The sequence below is a fragment of the Ceratotherium simum genome, chromosome 20 (assembly GCF_057802395.1).
Source record: "Ceratotherium simum simum isolate JZ-2026a chromosome 20, ASM5780239v1, whole genome shotgun sequence".
Taxonomy (NCBI): Eukaryota; Metazoa; Chordata; class Mammalia; order Perissodactyla; family Rhinocerotidae; genus Ceratotherium; species Ceratotherium simum.
This window is the reverse complement of record NC_141919.1, coordinates 45,485,531-45,502,517: the sequence shown is the minus strand read 5'-3', so window position 1 is coordinate 45,502,517 and position 16,987 is coordinate 45,485,531. Positions and strand designations below refer to the sequence as shown.

Genomic DNA, 16,987 nt, shown 5'->3' with positions numbered 1-16,987 from the left:
TCTGAAGAAGAAAAATCTCCATATGTTTTCACCAGACACACAATAGAAGTCTTATTAAGTGATGGCAAGCTCTGTCCTGTGGTGAGTTCAGCTAGGCTGAACGGCTTCTATGGAATTCTTTGGTTTTCCCAGGGGAGGTAAATTCTTCCTCCAGGGACCCATGCCCTAAAAGTTCAGGGCATACCCAGCCCTGAGAAATCATGTTTCTTCAGGGTTTCTTGAATGTCATTACGAGTTGGACCCATTAACCTTCTCTCAGAATAAATAAAATCTGTGCTTGTAGCCTACCCTCACCAGCCAGTGCCTTCCCTCCCCACCGTGGTGAAAAGGCCAAGTGACAGAAGCAAACAAGAGAATTCCTTACCCTGCCCTCCCTTATCCAGTCTTCAGAGAGCTGGGCAACCCAACAGGTGGGCACTGGGCCGTGTTGAAATCTGTTACATCCCTCTAAGGGGATGGGTGCATTCGGTCACCCTTTGCTCATCGCAGCACAAGGGGCATAAAGAACATCTGCCAGAACCAATCCAGCTGTGCTGACCAGTGCAGGGTGTGGGAGGGAGGGAGGCAGACCCTTTAGAGCCGTGCGGACCTCAAGCCAGGCTGTGGAGGAGGGGGGCAGGCAGGGATGGGAAGGGGGAGGGAGGAGCGGCTGACAGCCAGAGAGGGCCGAGACTGTGCTCGTGGGGTTATCGGTAGCATCACTCGGATCCACGCGTGGTCACGGTCAGCAGCTAACAGTCCACCGGTGAGAAGCGAGGGAGGGGAGTGGACATGGCAGGTGGACCTGAAGAGTACTTCAGGAGGTTAGAGAGCACGGAGAGGCAGAGCGGGGGCCTGCGGGGCTTTGGTGAGGAGATCATGAGAAATGCAGCGATGACAAAATGCTTTAATTCAAGCTCTTGCTTTCACGAGGCGCGGTGAGGCAGCCCGCCGTGTGTCCATAACCCATCTCCTGTGGTGAAATGAGAGAGCTTCAAGAATGTGCAGCCCTGCCTTTATAAGAACCAGTGGAAATCAAGAGGCTGAATATGTTTACGTAAAGTGACTGATTTTTATTGTTTGCAGAGTTTGGGAAAAGAGCAGTTGGATTCTTGTATCATATGAATAAATATTCTCCTTGGGTGGCAGCGCTGCGTTCATCTGTCCATACATATGTATACATGTGCTCGGGGGGCGTGCATATGTGTGCGCACATTCACACACACCCCTCCTTAGGGGCACACCGTCCGTGTCAGTAATGTGGGCTGCTCTTTAAGAACAGAATTAATCAAATAAATATTGTTCTTTCCTGCTTAGGGAGGTCTGGCCTGCCACGTTTCTATTTTTATTACTTTTGGCTTGTTTGCCACCCGCATTCCTAAAAGAAAGCAGAAAGTACATTTCTAATTCCTGTGTGCTGGCTGGATCCCATATATACTTGAAGTTGGGAGAATTTTTTAAAGATTTTTGTTGTCTGGCTGCCCTGCCTTCCTTACAAAAATTCAGACTTTGGGATGTTAGCAAGGAAAAACAGCGGCCCCCTGGCTGTGGGCCGCCCATGGATGGTTCCGCTGGCCAAGTGCCTGTGCCTGTGGCCAGGGCTAGCTTTGTACGGCCGCTGATTCAGAGATTCAGCTGAAAGCACACACAGACGTGAATGAAGATGTGTTCACACGAGACCTTGGGATACAGTGAACTAGTTAGGAGGACAGGTTTTCAAGTTTCAGCCTTGGCTATCCTAATTACTAGCTATGTGACTTTGACCGAACTACTTAACCTCAGTTCTCTCCTCTGTGAAATGAGGATAATACCACTCCCAACATCAGCCTGCTGTAAAGACTGAAATAAATGTGAAGTCTTGAGCACAGTGCATGGCGCACAGACAAAGTGTGTGGGGAGCACAGTACACTTTTATTAATTGATTAAGGCTCTTACACCACTGCCCCATCTTGCCCACTCCATCCTGTGACCTGACACTACTTCATTCATTCATCAAGTCATTTATCTTTCTAAAGCCTTGTTCCAAGACTCGTTTAAGGTGGCTGGTGTCAGTCTCCTACTGGAATTCTTTCTCCCAATTACCATTAAACAAATACCACTACGTTAAGAAAAAGAGTTTTAAAAAATCGTTTAAGCCTCATGCTTGATCCTCACCCAAGGCGCCTGCTCTTTACTTGCCCTGCTGAACAGAAGCTTCCAGACCAGAAGCCCCGCCTGCAGGACCACTGGGGAGGAGCTGCGTCCTCTGGCTTCAAAGGCCCTGAGGGCAGGAACGAAGTGCTCTGAACCCAGGGGGTGAGCTCATCAGAGGTTCTCCAAGGTGGGCTCACAGTGCTCCCGACCTTCCCCAGGATCACAGAACCAGCTCGGAATGGTCCAGTTCACCGAGAAGACTGAATGGGTTCATGCTCCTGGAGAACGTACAGAGTGGCCCTGCTCTAGGCGAAGGTGGAATCATCCTCACTTGTTCAGCCCTGCAGAACTGAGCGCTCCTTAGAAAGTCATGCCCCAGGAGGCCCCACCCATGGGATTACCTGCATACCTAAGGGAGCTGGGCTGGGAGGGGCCTTCCCCTGGAACTATCAAGGCATTTGGGAAAAGGCCAATGTTATCTTCTCTGATACACACAGCTATTTGGATTCTAGAAAGTGAGAGGAGAAACACTCACCACGGGGAGGGGAGAGCTGGCATCCTCTGGACAGCTATGGTCCTGAGAGCAGGGCCTCCCTGTGCCCCGAGGGTGGGGCAGGCAGGCGGGAGCCGCCCCTGCCCCACTGTTATTTCCACCTTCACCAGTCCAGCCTCCCCCCAGGGAACGGGCTGGAGCGTGGTTGGCACTGTTTTGTATTTGCTTGTTTGTTTTTCTTTTCCTTTTTTCTCTTCTTTCTTGTTCTGGGGATTTCCCTGCAGCAAGCAGCCTGCTATTTTCCTGGGCTCCTCCTGGAAGTGAGACACTGTCCTAAAGGGCAGAACCGCACTCCCCACCCCTCGTCTGAGGGAGGGCTAGCTGCCAGGCCACATCGTTAGCAACCAGCTCTGGGGCCCTGGGATCCTTTCTCTCTTTGCTCACCCCTGCATCCCATTCCCTTTCTCTGAATGCTCTGTCTCCCATCTGGGCAGCTTATAACCCTCACAGACGTGGAAGCGGGACATGAAAGGATGCACAGGAGTGTTCTGGGAATGGCGAAGAGAATGGGGCTCTCCGTGCAGAAAAAACAAGCATGCAAGACACAGAAACAAACATGCAGGGGGTGTGCAGGGCTAGAGAGAAGAGGCAGGCAGATCCTGCCATCCTTGCAGTCACTCGAAGTTGCTGGGACTTTATCTGGTGGGAGATTGAGATGAGTGGCAACAAGTGTCTGCCTCTTTGGATTTGCAGCCGGCTCTGTTGATGATACCTGCAGAGATTAGAGAGTGTGCTTCTCGACCTTCGACCTTGGCTACACATTGGAATCGCAAGGCAACGTGGTATCACAGGAAATTCTGAGTCCTTCGCAGGAGACAACAGCCGATTCGGAATCTTATAATCAAATGCCTTAGCACAATACCACTTCCTCTTCTGAATCTACAGCCCCTAAACCCACACCTGCCCATTCTTGGAATTCTTTTGACTCCACTATGGCCATGCTTCTCATAGTGTCATGATGCTAGAAGAAACCTCATTGAATCTTTGCCCCTGTCTGCAGTCAGGAACTGCCTCAAGCTGACCCACGTGGTTTAGCTGACCATCACAGCATCCCTTGCTGATGCCCACTCGCATTTCTTGCAGTTCTCATCATCCTTGCTCCTCCAGGAAAACTGCTCGTTCCAAAGGGACTTGCTTTTGCTACCAGTGGGTTAGATCTCAAGATAAGGAAATAGCAAAATACCTGCCTGGCCTCCAGTGTAGAAACATGGCCTGAGGGAAACGTGTTGGCAGGAGCTGAGGCCCCTGGAGGGGCAGGTGGATTGGGGGTGGTTCTGGTGAAATCTTGGCAGAGACACCACCAGCACAGTTGTTTGGAATGGAGGAGGGAAGGGGGCAAGACCCATGAGAGAAATAGAATTATCAAGATGGTTAACATTGTCAATCCACACACTTTTAGGGGAAGAAAAAAAAAGCTAATAGAAACAAATGGGTAATATGGATACCACTTGGAGATTTTTAAATCGCTAAGAAATGGAATTTGTAGGATGAAAGGCACCACAGAAAGCCATCTTTCTGACCCGGACACCACCCTCAGAGGACCTAACCTTGCTGTGGGGAACGAAATTCTTCCTGATTATAGGGTTCTGCTGTTACCCACACCCTCACCCTCCAGCCCAGCGAGAAATGGTGTCCCCGTACTTCGTGATACAGGTCAAACCCTCTTTCCCAAGCGTGTCTCTACCTGAGAGGAGACTGGGGGCTGATGAGAGGCGAGGCGTGGCCATGCTCCAGACTGGGGGGCCTGAACTGTGCTGCTGGTTGGTGGGCAAGGAAGCACTTTATAAAAGGATCACGGGGCCGCCCCGGTGGCGTAGTGGCTAAGTTCGCGCACTCTGCTTCAGTGGCCCAGGGTTCGCAGGTTCGGCTCCCGGGCAAGGGCCTATACACTGCTCATCAAGCCATGCTGTGGCAACGTCCCACATACAAAATGGAGGGAGATGAGCACAGATATTAGCTCAGGGACCATCTTCCTCAAGCAAAAAGAGGAAGATTGGCAACAGATGTTAGTTCAGGGCCAATCCTCCTCACCAAAAAAAAAAAGGAGCACCAACTCCAACTGCCTTTTCTGATGGACTCACCATTTTTCTCTCATGTCTTTTCAGCAACCATCACCTTAACATATTGCCTTTACATGTGTTGATGAAGCTCCATTATTGGAGAAGGCGAGTGTGTGTGTGTGTGTGTGTGTGAGACTACGTGTGCGTGTGTGTACATGTAAGCTATGTTAGCTGAGAGGCAATTTACTTCCATCCCTGGGCCAAATCTAACATTATGTTGTGCGCTTCAAACTACTCTGTTTTAAGCCATTGGATTTTTAATGGTGGCCAATGGGGGGAGGAGTCTGTTTACATAAAGGTCATTGTCACCAGGTTTTCAGCACGCTGTTCTCCTTCTCCTGACCACACTGCTGCACCTTCTACACCCACCTTCCTTCATCTCTTTGTGTCCTGTTCTTCCTCAATCATTTCTTTATTTCCAGTATTTCTTCCTCCCCCTTCTCCTTCTTGTTTCCCAGAATTAGCAGAAAGTTGGTGAATTAATAAAAAGAAATAGGCTTTACAATGCTGTTGTAGCACTTCTATTCCTAATATATGTTAAAACACCAGAAAAAACAAAGAGCCTCACTCCTTTTCTTTTATTTTTCTCCCCAGCGGAGTAATGGAAACAGTATGTTTTTTGTTTGTTCACTTGGTTTGCATCAACCAAATCCAGGTCCAAATCCTTATTCTTCCACTTGCTAGGTATGTGAACTTGGGCGAGTTACTTCATCCTCTGAGCCTCCGTTTCCTCATCTGTAAATTAGAAAAAACTGCCTACTTCACAGAGTTTTAAGAAAGAAGTACACAAAATAAATACAAGCGCCTCCACTGTAGGTCCTCAATGCATATTTCCCTCCACCTCTCATTTTGTTAGGTCTACAGACCTAATAATTCTTCTTCTTCATTGGATTGTAATCTAATTAACAAATGTGTTTTAAGTACCTGGTATGTACCAGGGTCCAAACAGGGTCTTATGCACCAGGATCCAAACAGAAGCAAGACGGGGTTCATCTCTTCAAGAGCAATCTCGTGCTGCCTCGAACCAGGACAGTAACAAACTACCATAGAACAATAGGAAAGGTGCTCCCAGCACTGAGGGAAACCAGAAGAGGAGCCCCTAAGACCTCTTGGGGATGGGGTGGGGAGGATAGGAGAAGGTGTCCCTGAGGAGGTGACACTGATCAAGAGCCTTGAAGGATGTTGGAGTTGGGAGAAAGGTGTGCTGGAAAGAGAGGGCCAAATGAAAGCATATATATGGGAATTGCTCTGGGTTGAACAGGAGAGAAGGAGAAATGGGGAGTGACAGGGAATGAGGCTGAGGAGTTGAGAAGAGTCCAGATCAAGACGAGCATGGCATGCTAGGGTTGGGACTTAGTTTGAAAACTGTGGAGAGCCATTAAAGGAGTTTAGGTTAAGGAGAGCCAACAATGTGAGAGGGATTTTACCTGAGGCATGCTGAGTCGACCTAAGAAATCCTTGTTTACACAAACTGCCTCTCTAGAATCAACATGGGGTGTAGAGAGTCCAAGGGCCAGGAGTCCCAGCTCTGCCGTGCATTAGTCGTGCCACCTTAGGCAAGTGGCTTACTCTCTCATGGTCTGTCTTCAAGTCTCTGAAATGAAGGTCTTGGACTAGGTAATACCCAACTGTCCTCCTACCTTTACCAGGAGTCTATGATTCTGCAATTTTGTCACTGTTTTTTGGAGCTTGTTTTATAATTCCTAATGTTAACTTATTAAAATTGCTATGCTAGCGTGATGACTGACAGCTAGTTGACATTGAAGTTTTTTCTTTATCTATTCCATGTAAAGACAGGTTACTAAAGTGTGTGATGATATAGCATAAGAAGCTAAGAGTCGGTTGGTTTCTTTGTAGTCTTGGCTGGGTCAGAAATTATTTGCATGACCTAGAATAAGTCATTTTACTTTTCTGGACCGCTTATTCCCTACTCTTCACTACCAGTTCTAAACATGGCTACGTGGAGAGATGAGAGTCAGATTCGACTCTTAGAGTTCTTGTGAGTTTCTTTTACATATATCAAAAAACTTCTTGCAAAGGCTAGCAAATCTCTCTATTTCAGTTTAAAAGTATTTAAATCAGAACAGAAGAAGCTGAGTATCTCATGCAAAAGATATGCTTATTTCGTCCACCACCACCATTCCCCATCAAAACCAGGCAAAAGTCATTTTAACTTCATTTCTAAAATGAAACATGATTTTAATTTGGAGATTTGGTCTACTTCTCTTTTTGTTTTTTTTTTTTTCCAATCACTGAAGCTTATTTTCTTAGAAAAAATGACATGTGTATTAAAAATATCTAAAAATCCAGAGAATCTGCAAAAGGCAAATATCAGAAACAGAAAACTTATGTCATTCACCCAGAGATAAACGCATCATGTTGGGCTCATATTTTGTTTATATTTTTCCCAAAATAATTTATATATATTATATGCAGTTAATTATTATATCTATAAATTAATATATATTATATATATTGTCAAATTATATATACTGTTATGTGACTTGACCAAAATATCCCTCATCATACATTAATATACAACAAAGTTTTAAGGCTCTTCTCAGATTCGGCCAAAATGAAATGATGAATTCCAATGCTGGTAGCTAGTGATGTGATGCAAGTGTGTGCAAAGTGATGGGGGAACCCAAGAAGGGAGCCGATTAACCCTTCTGGGAGCTGACAGTTGGCTCTTGAAGGATACCAACATTTACCAGGCATGAAAGAGCAGAAAGCATTTCCCAGATAGAAGAAACAGCCTGGGAGAACCTACTGGAAACCTTGATAGACCATGGCCTGTAGGAGACCCGCGGGGTGTGGTAAGTGGGCGGGGTTCAACAGAGGTGAGCAGAGTGGGTGAGTGGGTCCCGGGTATGAACAGCTTTGTTTGCCAGGCTGCAGAGTATGGAGTTTGTCCTGTTGACCATGGGAAACCAGGGACTTTACAGAATCCATTACTGCCTTACATGAAAGCAAGTGATACCCAGTGAGCACAACCAAAACCTGGCTTTACTCTTAAGAACGGATTCTTTAAAATCCGGGGGCTTAAAAAAACCTTCATATAGAAGCCAAATACAGTCTTGATGAATGTTTCTCAGAAAATTCTCACCACCTCTGTTGAAGCCTTTTAAGCCCCTTTTAGAGTTCTTTGGTGGCCTGCCTGAATATTGCATTCAGGTAACTCCTGCAACGGCAAACTCATCTTTAAGGAGCAACCTGCCTAGAAGTTGTTCAGGCCACTCTCACCAATAGGAAGGGATGTGTTCAGCCCTGCTGATGCCTTAGGGAGGGCTCTGATGAGAAGGAAAGCTCTGGAAGCCAGTATTGGCTGGCTTTTTGGTTTTTGTTTTTTTCTCGAACCAGTTGTTTCTTAACCAGCTCATTGGCGCCACCCAATGGGAAAGGGCTAGAATACAGCTCTGAAGCCCTGTAGGCTTTTGAAGGGCGGCTCCAACTGGGACGTCCTTCCTCGTTTCTGATCTGTTATTTCAACCATTCTTTCCCTGTAAGAATGTTAAGAGGCATCCCAATAAACAGTTTTCCTCCTGCATTTTGAGGCTGTGTGTGGTGAGGAAAGCACCGGTCCTGGCTTTTCACAGACTAACTCAGCGGCTTTGCTGAAGTCCCATATCCTCTCTCAAACTGTTCCCTCTTCTGCTCTTTTTTTTTTTTAAACTCTTCCATATTTCTAGTATCTACAGTCTTTTAGTGGCATAATTGTTTTAGTATTTACCCATTGCACTTATAATTTAAAGTGGCATCAATCTGGGTAAAGAAAAAATATCTTTGGCATTTTGAAAATTTGGGAATGATTGCAACCATCTAGAAATCATGTGTGTCGACTAATATATGTCAGCAACATCCCAATGCATATTCATAAGGACGTCTCACCTGGTGTAGTAGAAAGAGCTGGCCTTTGCGCTCAGATGGACCTGAGTTTAAATCCCACTCCTGCTGGTTTCTGTGGCACTTTGCGAAGTGACTCTCCCTCTCTGAGCCTGTTCCCTCATCAGTCCAGTGGGGATGGCAGCTCTTCCTTCACGGGTTAGGGTAAGGGTTACATGGTGTAATATCTATAGAGCCACAAGGGACATGGGGACTGATGGGGAGCGGGCCTCTGTTTCATGGAAGCAACTGCTATTTTTTAGGCTCCCCAGCTACCCATCCACCCGGAGCAAACCACTTCCGCTCTGAGGCCCGGATTCCTCTCTCGTCTCATCAAACGGGGATCAGAGTTCCTTCTCTCAGATGTACAGATGCAATGATATAAGCACCCCAGAGCACCTGCACCTCATGGGGCCCTAACAAATGCTAGTCCTTTCCAAAAGTATTGACCCATTGCAAATAATTACAGAATTAGTTATAAAGCCAAAATTGTGTTCATCCCATGATCTCTCCCTCACTCACTCTTTCTCTGTCTCTCTCAAACACACACACACACACACACACACACACACTTGGCATTCCCATCTTATTTTTCCCATCTCTGTCATCAAAAGTTAACGCAAAACACAAGAATCTTTGGAAGCTTAACAAAGGAACAGCAAATTCATTTGAAGGTTGTCATTGTTTATTTCCATTCCTCCCACCAGGTCCTGGGTCTTTATTTGAACAGTTGTGCGTTTACCTGCCTGCCCACGCCCCCATCCTCATCCTTCCCCGGACCCTCCGCTCTAGCGACAGCAACCCCAGATCCCTGGCGGGGTCCACCTCGGCTGCCCTTCCCTCCAGATGTAGCCTCTATTCTCGAGAACTTTCTCCCACCCTCATCCATCCTTACCCTCCTTTAAATTTTAGAGCCCATCTCAGTGGGTACATTATCAGAGAAGTCCTCTCAAGCCTCTTCCCCCAGCACGGAGTGAGGGCTGCCATGTTTGTGCTTCTGAAGAGATCAGAAAAGGGAATGCATGAACATTGAGTCCATGCATATGTTAATAATTTTAACCTTCCCAGGTAGGTATCACCAGTCCATTCATTGCTTAATTAAACAAACATTTATTGGACATCAATTGCCAGGCACTGGGAATCTGGCAGCGGACAGCAGACAGCCTCTTCCTCTGTGGCTCTTACGGGATCCCACATGGGATGAATCCAGGGGGCAGGGATGAAACAAATAATAGACTAGTCCAGTTGTGAAGAAGGATGCGAGGAAAGGAGGGAAGAGGAGGCTGTGCCCCATCTCGGAGTTTAGGGAAGGTGTCCTTAAAAGGGGGCATTTCAGCTAAAACCTGAAGGCTCAGGGGGAGTGAGGGCAGAAATGGGATCTAAATGTGGGTGAATTTGGTTCTACTAGGTTCGGCTCCCCTCCTCTAAGTATCTGCATTTATGTCATTGTCATTGTATTTTGGCTAGTGATCTACATCTCCTTCTCCCCCGATAGATTGTAGCTCCTTGCAAACAGCAATCTTGTCTCCCAGGCCCCTGGTACATAGTACAAGTAATAAGTATCGTAAATGGTCATTTAATTTTTCAATATATGTATCTGTATGTACTTGACTGTATTTAATAATATTATAGGGGTGCGAAAGTGCCTAGATGCTGCCATGTATGTTCTGTTGTTGCTTTAACCAACACATTGCTATGTGTTCTCTGGGTCTCTGAGCACCTGGGCACTCCCGTTGGCAAGCTCCTCTTACTCAGACATTTCCTGTTTTATAGGCTGGGGTGATCCAGGGTCAGCAAGCAAGAGGTGTAGCAACTGGCATCAGCTCTGCAGCAGGTGGAACTTGGAAGCAGCTCATTCATCTAATTAACATGACATGAAACGTGTCCTCACAAATGCTGCGTGGCACAGGGCTCATCACCAGCTTGCTATCCAGGCCATTCTGGAGGATGAAAGAGGAGCCACTACCCTGGGCCAGGCACTGGGCTAAGGGTGGGGATACAGAATGAAAGCACGTGTCATGATTGGATGAGGGTTTCTTTTTCCTGACGATAGTTCACAGTCCGGTAGGGCTAACAGACACACCCATAGTTCATGCACACACACACAGGTGCAGACCAGTTCATTGCAGGCAAGGCTCCAGGTGGGCACAGGTGGAGGCCATGGCTAACTCCACAGTGGGTGCGGTGGGAGTGTCAGACGGTCTTCCATGCAGGAGAAAGTCATCTTGCCTGAGTTGGGAACATGAGTGGCAATTAGCCAAGTAAAGAGGGCAGGATGTGGTAGGAACAGGCCACAGGCAAGGGTCTCAGCCTGTGCAGAGGTGGGGAGAAAGAGAACGGATGGCACACTAGGATCTGTAAATGCCCCCGAGAGCCAGGCAGGTGACAGAGATGGTGAAAGGCCACTTGCTTGCATGTCAGACCCATTGGTATATTCTTCATTTCCATTAAGAAATGTTCTCCCTCCTGCTTTTCTTGATACCCACTTAAGCTATCCTTCATTTTTCCATCTTTGACTGAAACTTAGGTAAAGAGAAATTGTTCCCTAAGAAAAACAACAGTCTAAATCCAATTATATCAACCAGTAAGTGATACTTGGTTCCTATTGGAGAGACAACTGAGAGTGGTGGGGACTGGGGCAAACTGGAGAGCATATTCTCCATCTGAAGAGGAAAGTCGTTCTTCAACTCCAGCAGCTTAGTGGCTCCAGATCTTGTAATATTTCAGAAAAAGTGAGAAACCTGGATTTTTGGCAAGTTAGCCAAGTTTTTAAACATAGTTTTGACTTTAAAAAAATTAAAACCAAACAGAACACATCTACATGCTGAGCCTTATTCATAGGCCATGCTTGCAACCTCTTATTTAAAGGCTCTAGAGGTCCCAAGGGTATTTTTAGAATCCTCAACAAGTCATTGCTCTGCTCTCAGTTTCTCCTAACCATCCTTCTCCCCCTGCTTTCCAGAAAGAGATGACGAGCAGGATGTGTCACTAACGCCCCATCTTACCCTTTGGAAGAAAGAGAAAAGCTGTTTCCTCCTGGAGCCCTGAGCGGGTAGGACGGAGACCTCCCTGGCTGAAATGGCGTAGCTACTCCCGGGAGCAAGCGAGGTGGAGACCAGCGGTGACTCTGACAGACATTCCCCCTTCACTCCAGGCCTTCTTGACCCTCCGAGTGCTGCTAGCCTGACCTGTGGACCTGGCCAACCATGGCTGAGAGAAGGACACCCCTCCACCCTCCGGGCTCGGAATCTTCCAGAAGGCAGCTCTGCACTTCTGTGTACGTCGAAGTGCTGCCTGGTACCTGCTGCCTAAGCTTTACTGGAATTCAGGTTTTCAGACTGAGAAACTTATTTGTACTTTTCCACTCCTCTGTCTTGTCCGCTGGCCGACTTTTCTGTAACGTGTTTTCTAAGCACCCAGTGAATTTTGGAACTCCAGATGCGCAGCAGGTTTTCCTATAACAAGCCTTCCTTTTCAGGTCTCTGCAGGCTCCCGCCCTGGTCCTGTGGTCCAACTTGTAAATGAGAGACCTGAGGCCCCACCCCGCAGCACCAACACAGTTTCCCTAGAAGGCAGTTTTATCAGGGACCACTCCACGGTGGCTCGTCTCTGCCCCAAACAGGGTCTGCACTCTTTAACAGGGAAGAGACTGCTTGCTGGCCTAAGGCTGACGATTTGCCAATTCACCCTGAATAGAATGTGTTTTTTATAACCAAACCATTCCTTGCCTCTTCCATTCAAGATATTTTTTCCTGTTTCCCAGAAGAGAGAAATAATAGGAAGTTATAAACGACCAAGAGTGATCAGCAGAAGCCGTGAGCCAGATTAGTGCAGCGTTTGTTCTTTGTGAAAGGGTAGGGAGTCGTGGCTGTCTCTGCCTAATACTAAGATTTCAGTGAGAAAAACAAAAGTACAATTGGTTATTTGGTGTATGTAGCTCAAACGCCCAGCTCATCGACTTACAACCTTCCCAGCTGGCCCTCTGAGCTTCTAAATCCAGCCGATGTTTTCTTCCTCTTCCTCCCCACTCTCCCCTCCTCTGCCCTATTATATTATGGCACAAAATTAATTTCTGCGCCTATGATTGTGCCACAGTTGCCAAGGTAACAGTGGAGCTGGAGCTAACTTCCTTCTTCCATCCGTCCCAATTTTTCTATTCCAGTAGACAGAATAATGCAGTCTGTGCTACATCCTGCCTTTTGAAACCTAAGTGAATTTTAGTTGAATGTTGCCTTTTTTGATTCATGCACGAAACTGTGGTGGCCCTGAGAGCCTGTGACCGGGGCTAATAATACTTCCGTTTGAATTTGACAAAATCGAAGTTGGTGGAGGGAAGTAGATAAGAATGTATTAGTGTGTTTTAATGTCATACCGATTAAACAATGGCTCAACGAGTCTCATTTCGTTTCCTTCTACGTAATATGTTAAAGCCGTTTGTGGCTGCCTTGGGAGCCTGGAAAGCATGAACTCTTTCTTTGTCCAAACTAAGAAAGGGCTGACTGTCTGGGCACGGTGGCACTCTGTGTTGACCTAACCCAGCAAACCGACCCTTGCTTCGTGTCTCATCAAGTCGTCTCGTGGAATCCGAATCCTGCTACCTCTCTCTATATTGTTGTGCTCTGGTCAACAACAAACAGACCCTTTTTTTGGCTTCCTAAGTAACTCTGAGAAGACAAGATAGGCAAAGATTTTTCTCAGCATCACTTTTGGCTGAAAGAATATCTGAGTGTCCTAAGGATCCAGAGAACAGAGGAATAAGAGCCCCTATTCCCGACCTATGCAATACACAGTAAGTACCACATGGAACTGTCCAGCAGTGGGACAGAGAAGTGACAGCGTGGAGCCCATGCCCTAGGAGGAACTTGGAAGCGCCTCACCATGGAAAACCACAGGAGTTTTGCATTAAAAAGTGGACTATCTTCCTGCATTTCAATAATGCCTAATCAAGTAGGATGCTGGACTCTGAAGACATTTGTTATTAATTCTTTTGAAGGTTATTTTCTATTAACTGTGCATATGGAATTTCCACTCAATTTAAAAATCCAAATTTTTTTTAAACTTCTTAGAACAATTTCATCCTGGTTATACTGCTAATTGCACTAATCAACTCTTCTAGGGTAAGTTGTGGCAAACCACTCTTATTTTTTAATTACAGAGTATTTCTAGTCCCACAGAGCTTTGTTTGGCAAATTCTAAAGAAAATCGTTACAGGCAGTTTTTATCTCTTTGGCCTAACTACATCCTAAGTACATCTCGTTGCGACTGGAGGATGGGAGCTCCTGGCGGCCCCTCAGGCATCTCCAGCTCTCTGGGTCTGACACTGATACCCCATTTCTTCCTCCTAACCTGGCTGGCTCTCCTTCATTTTCCACTATTTTTTTTTTAGTTGAGTAATACATGTATCCACTATTTTTTTTACTTTGAGAAATTTCAAAGTGGAAATTTCAAAAAGGAAAGATTACAATGAACATCCATATACCCTTGACTTCCGTGCATCAGTTGTTAACATTTTTTGGATTGTTAGCGTTTTCCATATTTTCTTTCTCTCTCTGTAAATATACATTCTTATTGCTGAATCATTTCAAAATATGTTGCAGACATCATAAAACTTTAAAATACTTTATCAACTGTCCCAAAAATGTTTATAGCTTTTTTTCTTTTGATCCAGGATCCAATTAAGAATCACACGTTGCATCTAGTTGTCATTCTCTTTAGTTAAGGGATTAGAGTTCTCCTTTTATGTATCTGGGAGGGGTGTGTGTGTGTCTTTCATGACACTGACATTATTAAGGAGTTCAGGCTGGTTTTTTGTAGAGTGTCCTACAGTTTGCAATTTTTTTTCTGATTGTTTCCTCTTTATTAGATTCAGGTTAAACATTTTTTAGCAAAAATACTACGTAATTGATGTTGTTTCTTTCCTAGTGCATCACATCAGGAAGCATATAATGTCTAGTTGTCTCTTTTCATGATATTAAGCTTGATCAGTGGGTTCAGGTGTTATCTACCTGACCTACTCATTATAAAGGTCCATAATTCATTCTAAAGCTTTGAAATTCAGTATACATACATTTTATAGAGTGTGAAGCTGTGTATATGTGCATTTCTTTCTTAATATTCTCAGAGAGGTCCAGGATCTCCAAAAGATTACAACCATTGCAGTTAGATGGTATAGCAGAGAAAAGAATTCATCTCTTCCCATTTAACAGAGGGAAGGGGAAGCAAGAAGCTTCCCTGCACAGGCAATACATGAGTATTCCGGCTAATGAGAATTTGTATGGTCCCCGTAGCCAGGGTTGAAATATATATAACTTTTTTTTTCTCCCATCCTCAGTATCCTCCCATTCAGACCCATGGTTTATTTTAGAGAGCATGCATTTTCATTGAAGGAATTGCCCAAGGGTGCAAAAATTGATTTTGGCTGTGGGTCGGGGGAATCTTAGATATTATGATGGGTCATGGCCCTCCAAAGGGCCACAGTACATATACATATGTGAAGTATATATGAGGCATTCAAATTTCATGGGGATAGAAGGATGATTGGTAATAAAATGTCTAACAAGGCTTCTTAGGAGGATGACAATGAAAAAAAAAATAGGCTGAGACATACTCATCTGGAGTCAGTTTCTACTTCCAAGGTTGTTAATTTTTACTTCGTAGGGTGTTTTTTCTGAGGGCCAAGATGAATGGAAGCAACTTTGAGAGATTTCTTAATTCATTCCTTCTGCCCTCCCAAACCATATCAGTAATATTCTAGGTGGAAAACCTATTCTCCTCTCAAAGATCTTCAGGCGCAGAAATGCTATAGCTTCCTTTGGGATAACCCACTGAACACTTTACAACATCTGAAATCCTTCCATTCTACTTGAGCCAAACTATATTGTCTGTGAGTTTCAGCTCACCTTTTCTGGTGTCCCACATTAAGAAAGATCCAAAAATGATATAGGATAAGTAAAAACATAATAAACGAGAGCTTTATTTGCATATCTAGGAAATATTTGAAGACTGTTATCGATTGTCCTTTAGCCTTCTTTCCTTTAGTGTTCTCCCATTGGCAGAATTCTCTTGGAAGTCTTGTTGTCCCATTGCTAACATTTTTGTAGCCCAACTTGAAACCTTCCCAAAGCTCTCCTTCATGTCACTGTGCATTATGAAGTAACCAACAGTGAGCATGTAAAATGATTGCATGCTTTCTCCAGACTATATTGTGTCTTTGTTAAGTCCTGACTTGATTTGTATACCTTTATAAATTTTCTGTTATATTTGCCCACACTAAATCCTTATCTCTATTAGATTCAACCATTTTGATTTATCTTCTTGAGTTTCCTTCCTTCCTAGATTTAACACTCCTCATAAGATTATACTGTTTTGTTTTATTTAATCACCTCTTTAATTGGCAGAGCATTAAGGGACTTGGGTAGAGTTCCTTTCATATTTTTGTGGTGATTTAGGCCAGTCTGTCATTCTGGTCATTGATGGAAGCATGTCACTTCTGTGGCCTCTAATCTTATATCACTTCCACACCCCATAGATATCACATTGTGAGAAAAAGAAATATCATACGAACAGTGCAGCCATGTCTTCAAGAAATGTGTACAAAAGGCAAAATCACCCCAAGGAGTCGGATGTGTCACTTGGATAATACTGCTGTCATTTGTGCTTTGATCGTTTTGGTCCTTGATGAAAAGGTGATTCTCTCCTAGAATTAGCCAAACAAAGTGTGTTTTGGAAATAATGGTATTCTTTTTTTCCTGCCTTAAAAAATATATCAACAAAAAAACTTTTATAACAGGCAATTATTCTCTGGGTAAGTTATTAATTCTGGGTAAGACGTTTTCAATGAATAAATAAGGACTTTTGTAACTCTTAGAAGGAAGAGTCCATTTCTAATCTGACAATTACGCTGTTTTACTAGCTTTTAGTGTGCTAATTTCAAAGTTTTCCAGTGTCTTTTCTAATTGCATCAGAAAAAAAATGTTTACCCTATTTTTAGTTCCATTTGTGATTAAATTAAAGGTTTGGTTATAAGGACAGACTAACACAAGTAAATCCATTAGAAAAGCAAGATAAAACTAAAGGATATTTATGAAATCAGTTCTGTGTGAGCTTAGGAATTCAAGTGTCACAAATAAAAGACACATAACCATCATCTATTCTGTCTTTTTTTGTGTGCTCAATTCATTTCTTTAACAAATATGTTCTTCATCTTGCAATGGTCCTGAAACAGGTAAATGAAAAAAAAAACTGTTAATTTTCTACAAAAACTAATTCAAAATTACTTGAGAACACGCACGCACAGATTTGTATTTCAGCAGCAGTTCCTTTGTCCTATTACAGATTTTCCCAGGAGGGTGTCATGCCTGTAGTTCAGCTTCTCCAAAGA

The 16,987-nt window shown here is 44.6% G+C and overlaps 1 protein-coding gene across 1 annotated transcript in view; it reads left to right on the top strand.

Moving 5' to 3' along the window:
• Nucleotides 1–16,753, top strand: part of MOB3B (MOB kinase activator 3B) — a 182,746-nt gene extending 165,993 nt beyond the window's left edge. The window contains exon 4 of the mRNA XM_014786006.2: nucleotides 11,570–16,753. Coding sequence (XP_014641492.1) covers nucleotides 11,570–11,599 — 30 coding nt within the window. The 3' untranslated portion in view covers nucleotides 11,600–16,753. The remainder of the gene's footprint in view (nucleotides 1–11,569) is intronic.
• The last annotated feature ends 234 nt before the right edge of the window (nucleotides 16,754–16,987 follow it).